At 39.3% G+C, this 19,169-nt stretch overlaps 1 protein-coding gene across 1 annotated transcript in view; it reads left to right on the top strand.

The window, feature by feature from the left end:
* Window positions 1-5,269, top strand: part of Zfp431l10 (zinc finger protein 431 like 10) — a 28,045-nt gene extending 22,776 nt beyond the window's left edge. The window contains exons 3-4 of the mRNA XM_087591796.1: window positions 148-208; window positions 1,432-5,269. Coding sequence (XP_087447922.1) covers window positions 148-208; window positions 1,432-3,781 — 2,411 coding nt within the window. The 3' untranslated portion in view covers window positions 3,782-5,269. The remainder of the gene's footprint in view (window positions 1-147; window positions 209-1,431) is intronic.
* The last annotated feature ends 13,900 nt before the right edge of the window (window positions 5,270-19,169 follow it).

The following is a 19,169-nucleotide window of genomic DNA, read 5'->3' as shown; positions in this document are numbered from 1 at the left end:
TCTTTCTTTTGAAGCACTTGTGTAATTTCAATTGAGATGGGTAGAGAATTTGGTGAGTAAAGCATGCATGACTTTAAGATTCACTGAACACTGTAACTTACATTTTCCATAATTTCCATTCATCATTTTTCTCTTACTCTATTTCAGGCTTTAATTGGGAAGAACAAAATATTGAGGAACATTGTCAAAGATCTAGAAGACAGAAGAGGTACTTCTTATATGCAAGCTCATACAAATATGCCTCTGAAGAAATTTTAATGTGTGCTGAAAGTTTGAAAGTAAAGCAACAGTGTAAATAAGAACTGCTTTAAATATATTGGTGATTGATGCATTCTAACAAAACCATGGTATTCCGTGTGCTTTATCTGATTTGTTTTTGCAATGCTGTTTTTTAAGGAAGTGTGCTTGGAAACAATGCCTTAATGTATATCACCATTTGAAAGACAGACCTATTACAACTATACTGTACAACTGGCAATACATTTCTGCTAATTTTGTAAAAGCTCCACATGTTGAATAATTGACAAATACATTTCGAAAAGCTTCTAATAAGCTCATTCAGATATTAATAGTGATATTGTTAGTTTAGTGAAATTGGCAGATTATTTGTTGTAAGAGGATGTTATGCATTAACCTCCATTCCTATATCACTTGTCTATGACGAACAAAGTGTTAAATTATGTGAATGCAATGCGTTCAGCTTCCTTTCATAGATATGTCATATATCATAATAAATACAAACCATGTATATAAAAGGGACATTGAAGGAAACAATGTACCTCTCTCTACCTATCTATCCATCTATGTATCTATCTATCTCTATCTATCATAACCACCCATCCTTCCACCCTTCCATCTATTTATCTTTCTACCTATCTTTCTATCTATGTATCTCAATCTTTTTCTGACACTCTCTCTCCCATAACAATGAGAAGATATATAGTGGGTGGCTCTTATACTAGACTGTTTCAACATGATAAATGTTTACAATTAATTATTTTTCCAACATCATTAGCAATACATGTAGAACCTCAATTTGTAATAAATTCTCTTGAATACTAGGAATGCTGAAATGCTTCTATTTCTCCTGGATTACTTCCCAAATATAGTATGAACAACACTACAGTAAATATTGGAATACACTTAGTGTGTTAAAGCTCTGAGCTCTTTTGCTTTTCTTTAAATTTGGGAAAAACGTTTTATAGAAAAAGGATATGTAAATCTGAGCTATGTAATAAATGCTCTGCCATCTCAGAGATCTTGGAAGATGCAAAACAGCCCATAGTCAAGGGAAAGCTGGAATGTGAACGAAGTGAAAAAATTTAAGGCCAGATGCCTCTTTATATTTAGAGAAACAGTAACATTAAATCATCCAGATGAAAGTGTTCATCAGTGTGTTAAACCTTTCACATGTGCATATTATCTTCTCAGGCATGAAAGAAGTCAGAGTGCAGAGATTCCCTCCGAATATACTCACTGTGGAAAACCCTTTGCTTTACATGCTCACAGTCATCCTCAAAGGAATGAAAGGATCCATTCAGAAAAGAAGCCCTCTGAAGTTATTCAGTGTGTTGAAGCCTTTGCTCCTTACACAAGTCTCCAAATACATAAAAGAACACAAGCTAGACAGAAACCTTATGGATGTAGTCAATGTGGTAAAGTTTTTTCAAATCACAGTAAACTTAAAAAGCATGAAAGTCTTCATACTGAAAAGAAACCCTACAAGTATAATGAATGTGATAAAGCCTATCCACGACCCAGTAGCCTCCAGATGCATAAAAGAGTTCATACTGGAGAGAAACCCTACAAATGTAATGAATGTGATAAAGCCTTTTCAGACCACAGTAGCCTCCAGAAGCATAAAAGAGTTCACACTGGAGAGAAACACTACAAATGTAATGAATGTGATAAAGCATTTTCAGTACACAGTAGCCTCCAGACGCATAAAAGAGTTCACACTGGACAGAAACCCTACAAATGTAATGAATGTGATAAAGCCTTTTCACGACCCAGTAGACTCAAGCAGCATAAATATATTCACACTGGAGAGAAACCCTACAAGTGTAATGAATGTGATAAAGCCTTTTCACAACACCATAGCATACGGAAGCATAAAAGAAATCATACTGGAGAGAAACCCTACAAATGTAATGAATGTGATAAAGCCTTTTCAGACCACAGTAGCCTCCAGTCGCATAAAAGAGATCACAACGGAGAAAAACCCTACAAATGTAATGAATGTGATAAAGCCTTTTCACGACCCAGTAACCTCCAGACACATAAAAGTGTTCACACTGGAGAGAAACCCTACAAATGTAATGAATGTGATAAAACCTTTTCACGACCCAGTAGCCTCCAGAAGCATAAAAGAGTTCACACTGGAGAGAAACCCTACAAATGTAATGAATGTGATAAAGCCTTTTCAGACCACAGTAGCCTCCAGTCGCATAAAAGAGTTCACACTGGAGAGAAACCCTACAAATGTAATGAATGTGATAAAGCCTTTTCAGACCACAGTAGCCTCCAGTCGCATAAAAGAGTTCACACTGGAGAGAAACCCTACAAATGTAGTGAATGTGATAAAGCCTTTTCAGAAACCAGTAGCCTCCAGAAGCATAAAAGAGTTCACACTGGAGAGAAACCCTACAAATGTAATGAATGTGATAAAGCCTTTTCAGTACACAGTAACCTCCGGAAGCATAAAAGAGTTCACACTGGAGAGAAACCCTACAAATGTAATGAATGTGATAAAACATTTTCACGACACCGTAGCCTCCAGACACATAAAAGAGTTCACACTGGAGAGAAACCCTACAAATGTAATGAATGTGATAAAACCTTTTCACGACCTAGTAGCCTCCAGAAGCATAAAAGAGTTCACACTGTTGAGAAACCCTACAAATGTAATGAATGTGATAAAGCATTTTCAGTACACAGTAGCCTCCAGACGCATAAAAGAGTTCACACTGGAGAGAAACCCTACAAATGTAATGAATGTGATAAAGCCTTTTCACGACCCAGTAGACTCAAGCAGCATAAATATGTTCACACTGGAGAGAAACCCTACAAATGTAATGAATGTGATAAAGCCTTTTCGGAACACAGTAGCCTCCAGATGCATAAAAGAGTTCACACTGGAGAGAAACCCTACAAATGTAATGAATGTGGTAAAGCCTTTTCAGGACACAGTAACCTCCAGAAGCATAAAAGAGTTCACACTGGAGAGAAACCCTACAAATGTAATGAATGTGATAAAGCCTTTTCAGAAATCAGTAGCCTCCAGAAGCATAAAAGAGTTCACACTGGAGAGAAACCCTACAAATGTAATGAATGTGATAAAGCCTTTTCAGTACACAGTAACCTCCGGAAGCATAAAAGAGTTCACACTGGAGAGAAACCCTACAAATGTAATGAATGTAATAAAGCCTTTTCAGACCACAGTAGCCTCCAGACACATAAAAGAGTTCACACTGGAGAGAAACCCTACAAATGTAATGAATGTGATAAAGCCTTTTCAAGACCCAGTAGCCTCCAGACACATAAAAGAGTTCACACTGGAGAGAAACCCTACAAATGTAATGAATGTGATAAAACCTTTTCACGACCCAGTAGCCTCCAGAAGCATAAAAGAGTTCACACTGGAGAGAAACCCTACAAATGTAATGAATGTGATAAAGCCTTTTCACGACGCAGTAGCCTCCAGAAGCATAAAAGAGTTCACACTGGAGAGAAACCCTACAAATGCAATGAATGTGATAAAGCCTTTTCACGACCCAGTTGACTCCAGCACCATAAAACTTCACACTGGACAGAAACCCTACAAATGTAATGAATGTTTTGAAGCCTTTTCAGAACACAGTAGCCTCCAGATGCAGAAAAGAATTCACACTGGAGAGAAACCCTACAAATGTAATGAATGCGATAAAGCCTTTTCATACCACACTAGCCTACAAAACCATAGTAGAATTCATACTATAGCAAAACCATAGAAATGTAATGAATGTGATAAAGCCTTTTCACGACCCAGTAGACTCAAGAGGCATAATAGAGTTCATACTGAAGAGAAATCCTACAAATGTCATGAATGTGATAAAGCCTTTTCAGAACACAATAGTCCCCAGATGCATAAACGGATTCATGTTGGAGAGAAACCCTACAAATGTCATGAATGTGATAAAGACTTTTCACGACCCAATGGACTCCAGATGCGCAATAGAGTTCAATGGGAGAGAAACCCTACAAATGTAATGAATGTGATAAAGCCTTTTCACGACCCAGTAGACTCAAGAGGCATAATAAAGTTCATACTGAAGAGAAACCCTACAAATGTAATGAATGTGTGAAACCTTTTCAGAATACAGTAGCTTCCAGAAGCATAAAAGGATTCATACTGGAGAGACTCCCTACAAATGTAAGGAATGTGGTAAAGCCTTTTCATGACCCAGTAGCCTCCAGTAGCAAAAAGAGTTCACACTGGAGAGAAACCCTACAAAAGTAATGAATGTGATAAAGCCTTTTCAGTACACAGTAGTCTCCAGATGCATAAAAGGATTCATACTGGAGAGAAATCCTACGAATATCATGAATGTGATAAAGCCTTTTCACGACCCAGTATACTCTACAGGCATAAAAGAGTTCATAGTGGGGAGAAACCCTACAAATATAATGAATGTGATAAAGTCTTTTCAGACCACGGTAGCATTCGGAGGCATACTGAAGACAAAGCCTACAAATGTAGTGACTGTGGGGAAGCCTTTAGTCAACACAATAGAATCCTGATACATGGAAGGATTCATACTGGAGAGAAACCCTACAAATGTAAGGAATGTGATAAAGCCATTTCACGACCCAGTAGACTCCAGATTCATAATAGAGTTCATACTGGAGAGAAAGCCTACATATGTAATGAATGTGATAACGCTTTTTCACAACCCAGTAGACTCCAGGTACATAGAAGAATTCATACAGGAGCAAAACCCGTCAAATGTAGTGAATGTGTTAAACCCTTTTCACAACAAAATAGTCTCTAGACACATAGAGTTCATACCAGAGAGAAACCCTACAACCTTAAACAATGTGATAAAGCCTTTCACAACACAGTAATCTCCAAATACATTAAAGAACACACAGAGGAGGGATACCCTCCAAATGTAACCAATGTGACAAAGCCTTTTCCCAACATAATAGTCTCCAAATACATAGAAAATACATACTGAAGAGAAACCCTACAAATTAATCAGTGTAATAAAAGCTTCCCAATCCACATTCATTTTTTTTGTATGTTTGTTTTATTCTGTTAAGAGTTAAAGACAGATTTTATTTTAAACTCTGATTTACCAAATTAGCTTTTCCTACCAACTCTCAGAGCAGAGACTTTCACAGGATTCACAATCTTTTGTTTATTGGCTGCCTTTGTGGCAGCCTTGGCAGCCACCATTGCTGTCTATGATACCCGCTTAGCCTTTTTTCCTTTCTTGTCAGCCCTTCTAGCCTGCTCTCAATGAGCTTTCCTGACTCCTGTTTTCTGATTCTTCTTAGCATTATATCAGCACGAGACACACAGGGATGACTCCCTGGAATGTGACTGTACTGCGGGTTCTTTTGAATTTCTTCAGCCTATGTTTCGTGTGTGTGTGTGTGTGTGTGTGTGTGTGTGTGTGTGTGTGTGTGTGTGTGTGTGTGTGTATGTGTGTGTACCTGTAGAGGACAGTCTAGTTCATCTGCCTAGGATTCCTTTTGGAAAGGAACGCAGACTCACTTTTGCCAATAAGAAAACTGGAAAACCTTCCAATCTGTCTTGGCATAGTGCTGCCCATGTTCCAGGTAGATCTTGTACCCGCTGAAACTGAACAGCTCAGCTTTCACCGTCATAGATGCTCACCTGCCAGGGAAAGACAGCACAGAGCACAGTAATCTTAAAAGGCATGTGGGAGTGGGTGATGTCATTAAGCAGGTGAAGGCAGGTACAAGATAGGACGAGGCCTGTCATTGGATGAGAGGGAAGGATGAGCTGCAGAAAAGTTTGAGGGAAGAGGATCTTATCAATTGGATCAGAGGTTATTGTGTGTTGTTTCTTGTGGGGAATTAACTTTAATAGAGTATGTGTTAGCTGGGACACTGGGCCACCGAATTGAGATGTATATTTCTGCAATGGTGACAGCGTGCCTTGGGGACTGCATTGGTAGACAGATTATTGCCAGGCCCAGAGAGAGGCCATAGGCAGTGTTATAGGGGCTAGAGCAAAGCGGGTGAGAGGCTTTGCTGATTGAGATTAAGATATCTACCAGATATCTAGGGGCACTGTGATGCTGACCAGTGGGGGTAAAAGACAGCATTCCATTTTTTATAATTTTGCAGCAACACATACACCTGGAGAGAAGCCATTGGTGTCTTGTTCAGTAAAATTTCACCTTTTCCCATGTATTTGAGGCTCATCCCCACGTTTTCTTCTATTAGTTTGAGTATCTGGTTTTATGTGGAGTTCCTTGATCCACTTGAATTTAAGCTCTGTCCAGGGTGATAAGAATGGGTCAATTTGCATTCTTCTACATGTTAACCTTCAGTTGAACCAGCACCATTGGTTGAAATGTTATCTTTTTTCCACCTGATGGTTTTAGTTCCTTTGTCAAACATCAGTTGACCACATGAGTGTGGGTTCATTTCTGGGTCTTCAGTGCTGTTCCACTGATCTGCCTGTCTCTGTACCAATACCATACAGTTTTTATCCTCATTGCTCTGTAGTACTGCTTGGGGATGTTGATTTCCCCAGAAGTTCTTGTATTGTTGAGTATTTTGTATGCTATTCTGGTTTTTTTGTTATTCCAAATGAATTTGCAAATTGCTCTAAGTCTTTGAATAATTGAGTTGGAAATTTGGTGGAGATTTCATTGAATCTGTAGATTTCTTTTGGCCAAATGGCCATTTTTGCAATATTAATCTTGCCAATCCCTGAGCATGGGAGATCTTTCCATCTTCTGAAATCTTCAATTTTTCTTCAGAGGCTTGAAGTTCTTGTCATGCAGACATTTCACTTGCTTGGTTAATGTCACAACAATGTATATTATATTTTTTTGACTACTGTCAAGGGTGTCATTTCCCAAGGACACATGCTGCTCTATGTTTATCAAAGCCTTATTTAAAAGACTCAGATGGCATCGAACACAGGAATGGATACAGAAAATGTGGCAAGTTTACACAATGGAGTGCTACTTGGCCATTAAATAAAATGACTGCATAAAATTCTTAGGCAAATGGTTGGAACTATAAAATATCATAGTAACTGAGGCAACTCGGTCACAAACAGACACACATGATATCCACAAACTGATAAATGGGTATTACCCCAGAAGCTCAGAATACCCACAATAAAATTAACACATCCTATGAAGCTCATGAACAGGGAAGACCAAAGTGTGGATGCTTCAGTTTGTAGAAGGGGAAACAAAATACCCACAGAAGGAAATTAGGAGACAAAGTGTGGAGTAGAGACTGAAGGGAAGACATCAAGAGAATACTCCACCGGGTGTTCACCCCACATACAGTCACCAAACGGATACTATTGCAGATGCCAAGAAATGCTTGCTGACTGGAGCCTGATAAACCTGTCTTGTGAAAGGCTCAGCTAGAGCCTGGCAAATACAGAGGTGGATTTTTAAAACAAACCATTGAGCTGAGTACGGGGTCCCCAATGGAGGAGTTAGAAACAGGATTGGAGGACCTAAAGAGGTTTGCAACCCCATAGGAAGAACAATAATATCAACCAAGCTGATCCCACAGAGCTTCCAGGCATTAAACGCCCAACAAAAGAGCACACGTGGAGCCACCCATGACTCCAGCTACATCTGTAGCAGACGATGGCCCTATTGGAAATCAGTGGGAGGAGAGACCCTTGGTCCTGTCAAGCTGTAATGCTTCAGTGTAGTGGAATGCCAGGAAGGCAAGCAAGAGTGGGTGGGTTTGTGGAAGCACCATCAGAGATGCAGGGGAGGGGCTATATGATAGTGGGTTTCTGGAGTGGAACCTGGGAAAGGGGATAACATTTGAAGTGTAAATAAAGAAAATATCCTTTGACAGAAAAGGAAAAAAAGAAATGGAGTCTTCTTTAGAATGTCACAACCTTCAGACATACAGCACTCAGGATGAGGTAAAATGCCTTTCACATCAAATTAGTGCAGTCAACTACCTAAACTGAAACAGGTGGTTAATGTGAGGTCTTTTTCTTATTTGGAATATATAACATGGCAAAACCCCTCTTTTTTTCTGGAGCTTTTGAGTTCACAAGAAAAATCTTTATCTTCTGCTGGAAGCTTACATATGTAAGGATGATGAAGATGGGAACTCTTTTTCTTTTTCTTCCTGCCATACTCTGGCAAGAGAGATCACTATTTTTCTACCATTCAAGGTTCCATGTTAGGAATTCTGGTATATGCTAAAGACCAGCTGAGACATAGAGACACGACTGTATTCTTCAGCTTGCCATTGTTACACAGTCATTGTTTTACTCGTGGACAACATTCCATGAGACATTTCTCTATATCCACTTCATCCATACATAGAGAGAGCCATGCTTTGGGTTCTGTTCATCTGGAAAACCTCTGCTAATACAGATATGTGTTTTCACCTCCCTCTGAGGACGATGTGCTGGCTTCTAATAGTGCTCCACTGAGATTGCCATCCATATCCTACTTTTTTCCCAGAGTTGTCTTGATTCTCATATTGAAAGAACAAGATAAACCCCATTTGTGCAGAATTATTTTGAAAGGGAAAGATAAACCCCTTTTATCTCCACTGAAGCAACCCTTTCATCCATTTGGAACACCAGGCGTGTTTGAAAAAGCAGCCATAAAGCACCAGCTTCAGGATAGACCACAATTAACATAGAGAAAGTCATGAGACACCAGCTCTAGGAAAATAAAATTAAATCTAGAACAAATTCATAAACACCCCTCACTCCAGAGACCAGTCCAGGTATAAGTACAAATATGGGAAATACCTTTTCTCCGAATGGGCCATTTGCACTGGGCAGCCCTATTTCATTACATGGTTTAAAGTTCATAACACAGGGATGCAAAACACTGACAATGTGTGACCTCATAGCATCCACCAAAGAAATATTTTATTATGCTAGAGATTTTACCTGGTTCCCTATAAAATGATTTTGTGCTTTTCCTGGGGTTGGTATTCTAAAGAATGGGTGACCTCTGTATGAAGACCATCTCTGCACAATAAGCCTTCTTTGTTTTTGCCTACTATCTAAGTCTGGGCTCTTCAGTGATATTCAGACCCTTACATTATATAGCAGATGAATATTAGCTACCGTGTGAAGTTACAGAAATAAACATCCTATTTTCTGTCCAAAAAGTTCTTTTAATTGGGAAGACCCCATCTTTCAAGGAGTTATATAGTAAATAATGGACTTTAGAAGCTATCCATCTTGATTCAAGGAGGTATAGTTTGAGTGGAGGAGGAGGGAGAGGACAAAGGGGTGGTAGAAAAGGAAAGGAAGAGGAAGAGTGAAAAGAACAAGAAGAGGAACAAGACAAGAAGAAGAACAAGATGAGGAAGGAGGAGGAAGAGGCAGAGCAGAAGAAACTGAACAGGAAGTGGAGGAGGAAGAGCGTGAGAAGGAAAAGCAGGAGCAGTGTATATGGAAGAGGAGAATGAGGACAAGAAGAATGAGTGGGAGGAGGAGGGGGAAGAAATTCCTGCTGGAAGATAGAAAGGTAGGATAACGGAGGACAGGCATATTTGATACTGAAACACAAATCTTGGGGATCTTAAAAGGGTCAGCTCCTGGACTAGAATGCTGGCCCAGGAAACCTTAAGCTAATGTGTCTCTTCAGCACAATCCAACCCTAAGAGAGGTGCTTATGGCACTCAAGATCCACTGGCCAATCAGGGCCTCTAGGAAGACCCTGCAATCAGAAGAGGAGGGATCTTACAGGTGCCTTGTTCCTACAGCAAGTTCAGCTCTCTTGCTGAGGATGCTTCTAAGGTTGATATAGTGTGTTTTGACCTCTTCTGCTGAGTGCTTTCCAGGAGTGCAGGCCTGAGCTACTAAGCCTCATTGTGGTGAGCATGTGACCACTGTCCCTAACCTGAATTATCAGAGGACTGAGAATGGGGAGGTGGCGAAGTGGCCCTCCTGTGTGCAGAGTGTAAATTAGCAGCCAACTTTGAGGTTCTTGTGGTCCTAGCCACTAAGTGTTCTTATGGGTTTCACATGAATAACTTCAGTATGGGAGCCTCATCTGCACAAAACATTTGGAGCAAGGGATTTCAAGTAGAGATGCATCTTTGGCATGATTCCAAATTCGGAGATCTTGTTTCTCAGCATCTGAACGTTTCCTTAAGTATTTCTTGTTTATTCAAAGTTTCTCTGTTGACCATTCTCTGTTTAGTACTGTATGTACCCTATACTTAAATTAGGATATTTGAGCTGTTTCTGTCTAACCTCTTGAGTTCTTCAGAAATTTTTAATACTAACCCTATGTAAGATAAAGCATTAGTGAATATTCTGTTTCAATCTTTACGCTGCTTTTTTGTCCTACTGACAGTGACCTTTACCTTAAAGATATTTTGTAGTTTCATGAAGTCCCACTTTTCAATTGCTGATGTTGGTGCCTGAACCATTGCCATTCTTGTCAGGAAATTGCATCTTGAGCACTTGTGTCTGATATTATGTTGATGTCCTTGATTCAGTAGGACTGTGGTTGATGTTTACTTGCGTTTTCGGTTCAGTTTTGTGTGTGTGTGTTTGTGTGTGTGTGTGTGTGTGTGTGTGTGTGTGTGTGTGTGTGTGTGTGTGTCTGTTGTGGCTTCATTTTCATTGAATTCTGGAAAGTCTATAATTTCTTATTTCTTCACTGACATGGTGATCAGAGCAAAAAGAATATTTAGTTTGAGAGAAGTTTTAGGCTATCTGTTCTGTTCATGGACAGAAGTTTACCTACTACAGCTGTGTGTTTTTCACCTTCCCACTGCAGAAGATGTTTCTAGGTAATGATAGTGCTCCAAAATCATTTTCATCCATTTCCTTCTTTTCTCCCAGTGTCAGGATTCTCTAGGTAGTTGCTGCAGTTGTCCTGATACCATCGTGAAGTCACAGAAACAAATGCCATATTTTGTATCCTAAATCTCTTTTTAATTGGAATCTTCTCAGAACAGTTCTCCTGTGAATGTGATAGTTCACCCTCCTGCAAGTTGAATATTGTATTGTGAAATATATCCACCTTGATTCCTGGAGGAAGAAGAGAACATGCCTGCTGAGTGCTAATGCTGTCTTCATTTTAGATTGTAACCATAGTATAACTATGAGTAACCATAACCATAGTAACTATAAGTATTTAGAAAACTATAAGTTGATAATGAATCTTATTTGCAAGAAAAATGTTGAAGTGCTATCTCTTTTAATGTGTTATTGCATTCTTAGAGAGAAACACTTATTCAGAACAATTTTCTCAGAACCACAACAAGTTCCAGACAACTGTCGCAGTGGGTATGGCTGGTTGCTTCTAAACCTCATGACATAATTTCAATTTCTAATAGACGCCTATTATCTATGAATTCTTTTCTCATTTCTATAGTTAGAGTCTGGCATAGGTATGACACACACTGGCAGTATATAAAATGTTAAACAAAATAAGGAACAATGATGTCACTTGAAGCTAAATGCATACTTGGATCTTATCTGTAGAATGCACATAGTGGAAGTAAACAATAGACACCTGTAAGGTGCTTTTCTCTCACTGCTACCTATACCCATGGCACAGGTGTATGTGCACAAACACAGTTGAAACATTTTTTTATGCAGAGGAAATGAACAATGCAAAGAATATGCCCCATTTTTGAGAAAATATGAAATGATTTTCCTGTTTAAATTATTATTGCAATGTTTCAGTAGATATTACTAAACATCAAACCCATGAGGCTTCATCTTTAAATTTACCTTGCCATTCATTCTTTGATTCAAAGCTAAGTCTTGAAAAAAAATCTCAGTTGGCCTTTGGGCTGCATTCGTGTAATCCCAGGACATGGGGAGGGTGGTAGGCCAGTCTCTCTGAATTTAAGGCACAGTGCTGTACTTTGTAGTGACATACTTTATAGCCACATTCTGACTCAGGAAAAAAAATATGAAAAGAAAGAGCATACTTTATTTAATTGACATTCCCTAATAGAATCTGAGTGTTTTCTGGACTCATTTGGCAGCAGTGGGAGCCCACAACAATGCATGTCAGGTGTACCTCTGATGTGAGTTGTGCTTCGTGTAAGGGGAGAACAGGAACATGCATACGTGAAGATTGACATGCTGAATGGGATCCTATTTGAGTTCCTTGATGACTAAAAAACATTCATTTTGGAACTCTGTTGGTAACTCTAGGTGACATCAAGTCTGTCATTAGAGTACCATGGCTCTCAAACAGAAATCACTCTAAAACTATGGAAGTCAGGTATTTAGAAAGAACAATGGGAGCTGGAGAGAGGGCTCATCAGTTAAGAGCATTTACTGCTCTTACAGAGGTCCTGAGGTTAATACCCAGCAATGGCACAGTTGCTCACAACCACTGTGAGATGACTTCTTCTGCTGTGTCTGAAGATAGTGACACTGTACTCATATTGATAAAGTAAGTAAATCTTTAAAAAATAAAAGAAAGAATCATGGAGTATTGATCAAATATTAGGGGGTGGGCATTGTATATTAAAGAGGAAGAAAAGGCCCTCGACCCCAATGCTTAGGGTGGACCTGAACACCAGCTGCTTTCCATTGTAATCTCTGTATCCACTCAGATGTGGTGGGTCAATCCTGTCCAGTTCTTCCCCTCCTCTTTTTCTGTCGCAACAACTACACAGATCTATCTGTGTTAGCACAATGCATAGCCTCTGTGGCAGTCTCCAATTAAAACTTAAAGGCATTTAGTGGCCACCCAATGGTCCCTGTAAATTGCCTGCATGGTAGGAATTAGGTAGTCCAAAACTACATTAATATTTCTCCTTTTGCTTATGGCCTAATAGAACACGGGACCCCATATCCTTAGAATTTCCCTTGGAATGTCATTCTCAAATATGACTGATTCCTCTAGGTAAGGACTTCTGTGCATAACAAAAGTTTATTCCTTAACTGAATACATGTCAGGGGGAAAAGTAACTAAAATTCAGTTAAAGAATTAGAGAAGGGAGAAAATTGCTGTTCCAAATGAGTCACACTGAGCAAATACATTAATCTATTTTCAATTCTCATTAATAATTGTTTTGTTCTTTTTATTCATTTTTGTTGTTTTATTTGATAGTGTATTGTTACCAGGAGTCTCTGGCTGCCCTGGAACTCTTACCTGTTCTAGAACATCAGAAAATTCTGCCCACCCTGCCTCCAAAATACCAGCATTATAGGCTAACTTGTCACAGCTAGATGGGTCAGTTCTTTTGAGTGTATCTGCTTAGGGTAGCTAAGACACAGATTGTGGTCTTAAGTCTAGCAATAGATGTCTACCCTGAAATGCAGCCCTTCAACCTTCAACTCCAATGTCTTTCAAATTAGCAGCAATTTTGTTTTTGCTTCATTATAATATTTGTTATGAGTCACCAAAGACCTAGGGCAGAGTTCTGTCCTTATTATACAGATGGTGAAACCCAGACTCAGAGTGCTATGCCATTACTGAATAGATATGTAGAACTGCTCATCTTCTTCATTCTGTGATTCTAATGACTCAGTAAATAAAGTGGAAGGCAAGGCAACTGCCAGGAGCCAAGTCCTTACTCACCCTCTGTCTCAGGAATGTTTCAGGAATGTCAAGCCCACTTACACCCTCTGGACATAGAAGCCAGATGTCCATTCTTATCACTTTTACAACTTCTGTCTCCAGCATCTGTTCTTATCAGTGGATACCTGCAAATTAGGGTTTAGGGCTTTAGGGAGGGTGGTGGCAGTGATCTATCAGTCTTGGGTCCTGAGTGACCTTCCCACCTGCTTGTCTTTATAAGCCGCTGTTTTTTGTTAATTAAAGTGTGAGAGCTTTATCAGAACACAGACTTGCTCTCCTTCCTTGTGCCTCCTGTCCTCCATTCTTTCGCCCGCCTCTGAGGTCTCCTCTGAACCACCGCAGGCCGGGACACTCAACCAGATATTTAGTTTTGGGCGGTAAATCCCATATCAAACACATATTAATGCTAGAGCAGCTATACCTGCAAACTAGAGAGATGTTTCTGAGAAAAGTTCTACCACAGCCATGTGTCCCTGATCCCAGTTGTTGCTCCTGAGGGCCACAAATATTGTCTTCTTCATTAGCAAGCTAAATTCTTAAATTAACTGCCCACACCACCACTCAGTTTTAAAATTCCCTCTTGGAGCCATGTAGACAACATCCATTGAAGCAAGAGGAAAAGGATCTGCATGTGGAGCATGGCTTCTACCTTCAGACCACAGTAGGAGGACTAGTTTCTTGTGTAAATCATGGAGACAAATAGGGCAAGCAAACAACTGTTAGCACCAAGATTATGTAGAAGTACCAGGTTGTGCCATGGTGAGTGATTTTGTAATTTTCCAGCTTGTATTAATTCATGTTCTGTACAAATTGGGAAGATTAGCTTGATCCATTTAATATTGAATTTCCAACTAGAGGGCACTATTGGAGATATGTCCAATGCACTTGCAAATTTACTTCAGCTCAGACTGTTTCAAAACAATCTGATGTTTTGTGGAGCTCTAGTTATATATAGATCACTGTGAGCTGCCATGTAAATGTTAGGGATAAAGCCTGCTTCTATAGTTAGTGCTTTTTACAACAACCCACTTTGAACATAGTAAAGTATGATCTCATGCACAAGGTATTTGGGACAAGAGGAGCAGCTTTGAAAAGAGCTGCAAGCATGTAGAGGAGTTGACCTACAAGTGAGCTATGTGTGCTTCAGTGACAGAGTTGGCAGAGTAAGGATAGCTAAGTACACTGTAGTTAGGCAACTTCATCATAATCTCAAGAAGCTGAACAATGATCTTCCTGACTCCATGTTTTCCTGCTGGATTTAGTCTTGCTTTGGTCTGTTCCATCCTTACCATGCTTTGACTCATTGTGAAGTAATACCGTTTATTCTTCACACTGTATGGCGGAAACCTAGCACTCTTGTTGAAGGTCATGGAAGATTGTGGGAGTGTAAGAGGTAGTTTGCACTCTCTAAGATTTTAGCAAAATGTGGTATTGAAACGGGAATGTGTCTCATTCACTCATATCTAAAAATAATTGTTTTCCAGTACCTGGAAGACTGTGGAAAGGAATAGAGATGTGAGCACATGTGTGTCATGTAGATATATTAAGAACTTATATAAGCCTATGACCATGAAAGTGTGCTGCCTATTTCCTTTCTGAGTTTCAAAATATGAACTCTATTTTCTTCTCATTTCCATGAGTTTTCATTTTCTTCAAGGACTCTACGCCTTTGGATGTAGAAGTCCAATTTAATTCTTTCAATTATAATTTGCCTTGGCCATGATGTGTTTTATGACAACACTAAATGTTAAGTACACAGAAAGGTTTTATGAACAGTGAGAGCACAGTACACCTCCCCTTCCAATGAGAAACCATGGAGGGTATTTTGTAAATCGAGTTCCAGAGCAGTCAGCTTAAGTCCATTCCCTTTGAGAGTAAGAGCAACCCCATGATAGACAAGTCTAGGCTGCTATGCTGAATCAATCCTGTTAGGAACATAATGCTTTATTCTAAACAGGCCAATAACAAATTACTTTTCAGGTCACTCTTCTGTAGAAGATTATCATGCTCGGAGTAGTGGTTCAATTGCATGGCATAAATATATACTGCTATTTCAGTATCTATACTGTGTTCAGTATCTATTATATATTTTAGTGTGCTTAGTGAATCAAGGTCAGCAGAAGTTCTAAATGAGACTCTGTCTCATACAGAGGAGACAGATCAAACATATTTCTGACAGCCTAGTAGAATACACTGTTTCTACAAGTTACTAATTAATCACAATGTAAAATTTGACTTCTAAGTTAAAATCAACTTTTTTTACTTGTTCTTCCTCTATAATCTTGTGATTTCCACATCATAAATGATTTATACTATTTATGGTATGTTTTAAAGATTGGCTGATATTTAACTAAATTAATACCTGAAAAGAATCTCCTTTTGTCATCATGTGCTGTATTACTGAACCTTGATTTTGACTATTAAAAGACTCTACTACTAGTGATAGAGCGTTTACCTAGGAAGCGCAAGGCCCTGGGTTCGGTCCCCAGCTCCGAAAAAAAAGAACCAAAAAAAAAAAAAAAAAAAAAAAAGACTCTACTACTTTTAGTCAGTGCCACCTTATATACTGGGAATGAAATCTCAATGGTCTGATAGAACGTTTAGGACTCTGTGTTTGGGGATACATTCTATCCTAGGTTGTCTATTCTTGATCATGTTTCTTGTCCTAGGTGTTCTAGGACATGTGGGGGGACATGATTTCCTAGATGGGTCCCTGAAGAAAGGAAAGGAAATCTTGGGAAGACATGAGAATGAAAACCTCATGAAAATTGTCTTTTTCCACCTGAATCAGAATTCAGGGCACCTAACACCAGGCGAATCATTGCCAGCATACCTAAAACACATTACAATAAGGCAAAAGGTTTCCAGGCAACTGTCAATCCAATCAGTTCAACTCCAGGGCCAAAATACATCCTACCGAGACAGAAACCCTTTTTTCAAAAGCATATTACCAGGGAATAGATTGTCTATCTTAAAGCTGTATGATCAAATGTGGTCTCTGACAAATAACAAAGAGAACAGCAGACCGTAAAATGCATGTCACATTTTACATAAGGTTAAGTGACAGTTCGGAGGGGGCAAAGCATGGGTTAATCATTCTTGGGAATTTGGGTGACATCTACCTTTATATCAAGGTAGGGGACTTCTCCCACCACAAAAAGCAAAAAGCTGAAAATGTAAATAAAAAAAAAAAAACTTGCAGCTTTTAGATTCCAGGCAGGCACTTGATCTCCAACAGTAAGGAGGGAGGCCCCTTCATTATTTTCCTAATAATTGGTGGATGCATTGTGATCTGCAAATCCTATTGCTTATTAAAGTTTGGAACTCCTCCTCTAGTTGGAGATTTAGGCTCAGGCAGTGAATTTGTTTTTGGCTAATCAATGCAACATGGTCAGTCCTTCAACCATATACACATAACCAGTAGAAATGTAGTCAAAATTTTATTTATATCTTTGAGCCTTTACATTGACACATACATAACAAAGAAGAAATTGGTGGGGAAGAATCTAGGATTGAGAAAAAACAAAGAAGGGCATAAATTGTTGTGGATATTTGATTATGGTTCCTAGAAAGAGTAGTTGTAGTAAAATACCAAAGCTTAGGAAGATATTGCCTTTTCAGATGCAGCTGGGTGTGTCCTGAAAACATGTGGTTTGGTTGTGTGTCTGAAAGTCTCACTAGATAAGAATTCTAAAGAGAGGAAAGTTCTTGCCTATTTTAAGACAAATTGCTGGAGAGGGATCTTGTTTCTTTGCTGTCAGACTTGAGGCCATGTCAGCTGGATGCATTGAGGTGCTCATCAGTTAAGTTGAAAACTGTTGACTCCCTACAAATTGTGCTTGGATCCTCACAGCAGAACCACTAATTGCAATGACCTGCTACAGTCTGACAAGGGTATAGTGAGGAAGATAGAGCCTTCTTTAGCAGCAATTAGACATTCGAGAGCCCTCTTGGTGGGCACTCTCTTTTGACTCTAACTCTGTCTCTTTGCTTAGAAGAACATCTTGGAAGAAGAGGGGTGAGAAATAGCAGGACACAGATGAAACAGGATGTGAGGAAAGGGAGCAGAGGAGCTCCCATGAGTTCTCATGACCTCAAGAGAAAGGTCGCCTACCTAGGTAAAAGGTCATGGATGAAGGAGAGTTCTGAGCACCTAGCAGTTTAGTTGTATATTCAAGCTTATAAATAGATATTTCTTATATACTTAGGGAAATTAATTTTACTCTCTAGGTTAGCAGGTTTGTACCAAACCTCCCTTCTTGTTTGTCAGTATTGGAAATACATATTAGGAAGATGTAAAATGGTAAAGGTTACACACAGTGATATATTATATTTCAAATGTATAAATATTAATTTTAAATGAAAATATACTAAATAATGATATGGTTAAGTTTTGAACATTGAATGTTGTTACACAGACACAGGTTGCATTCCCAGAGACCATATGGCAGTACTCCTGCTGCTCTGACTTCAATCTCTCGGATCTATTCCCCTCCTCTGACCCTTGTCCAAACAAGTGCCAGAGAGACACTCATATACATAAAATAAAAATAAAGTATTAAAAAACGGAGTCTTCTATGCAGATATCACAGCCTTGAGACAAACAGCACTCAGGATGAGGTCAAATGCCCTTCAGTTAAAATAAAGGACTGCTTTTCTTCTTGAGAAAAGCATAGTTCTGTCTCATGGACAAGACATCTGGTGATACCATTCGAAAAGGAAAGGCACTGTTGTGTTGCAGAATGGCCTGATTGAGCAAGGCTCTCCGTGAGGCCTTCATGGATGGAGAATTACATGGTTCCCTCTGAAACTCAGCCATATCCTTGACTGAGCATGTAACAGCCTGGGTCCTAGAACTTGGAGCCTTTAGTTAATGCCTTGATATATTTATTAAAAAAACAAAAACAAGAAATAGAGCTCCTTCTGTAAAACCAACCATGTGCTTGGGAGAGCTGGTAATGGTCTGGGGCCAGGTCCTTTGGAGAGGGGATATCTCTGATCCTGAGATTCCAATAATTGCTACCACGTGGGGCTAATGGAATCAGTTCCAAACCGCTGTAGTCATGGTCAGTAATTTTGATGAAATTACTCTGTTCTCAGTGTGCAGAATTGTTTGATAGAGCCCTCTTTCTTTTGTCCATTGTATGGTAGTTTCTGCTGACTTCATGGGAGTGTTGCATTTCTTTCCATTTTTCCCTGTAGGTAGTCTACAGCTGCTGTTCTTGAGAAACTTCCCTTAGCATCCGCCTGAGCCCCTCACTATCCCACCCGAAGTTTTATACTTTCTACCTCCTTTTTTTTTTTTTAACTTTTGCATCCTGTGTGGTCTTCCACTTAGGACTGTGTCTCTGAAGAATAGCCTGCTCTTTCAGGGTTTTGGTGTTGCTAAATAATTGATATAATGTGTGTTCT

This window comes from Rattus norvegicus, chromosome 17, assembly GCF_021556685.1.
Source record: "Rattus norvegicus strain SHRSP/BbbUtx chromosome 17, alternate assembly SHRSP_T2T, whole genome shotgun sequence".
NCBI lineage: Eukaryota > Metazoa > Chordata > Mammalia > Rodentia > Muridae > Rattus > Rattus norvegicus.
Note: the sequence above shows the minus strand (reverse complement) of the source record. Positions and strands in the feature narration are given on the sequence as shown.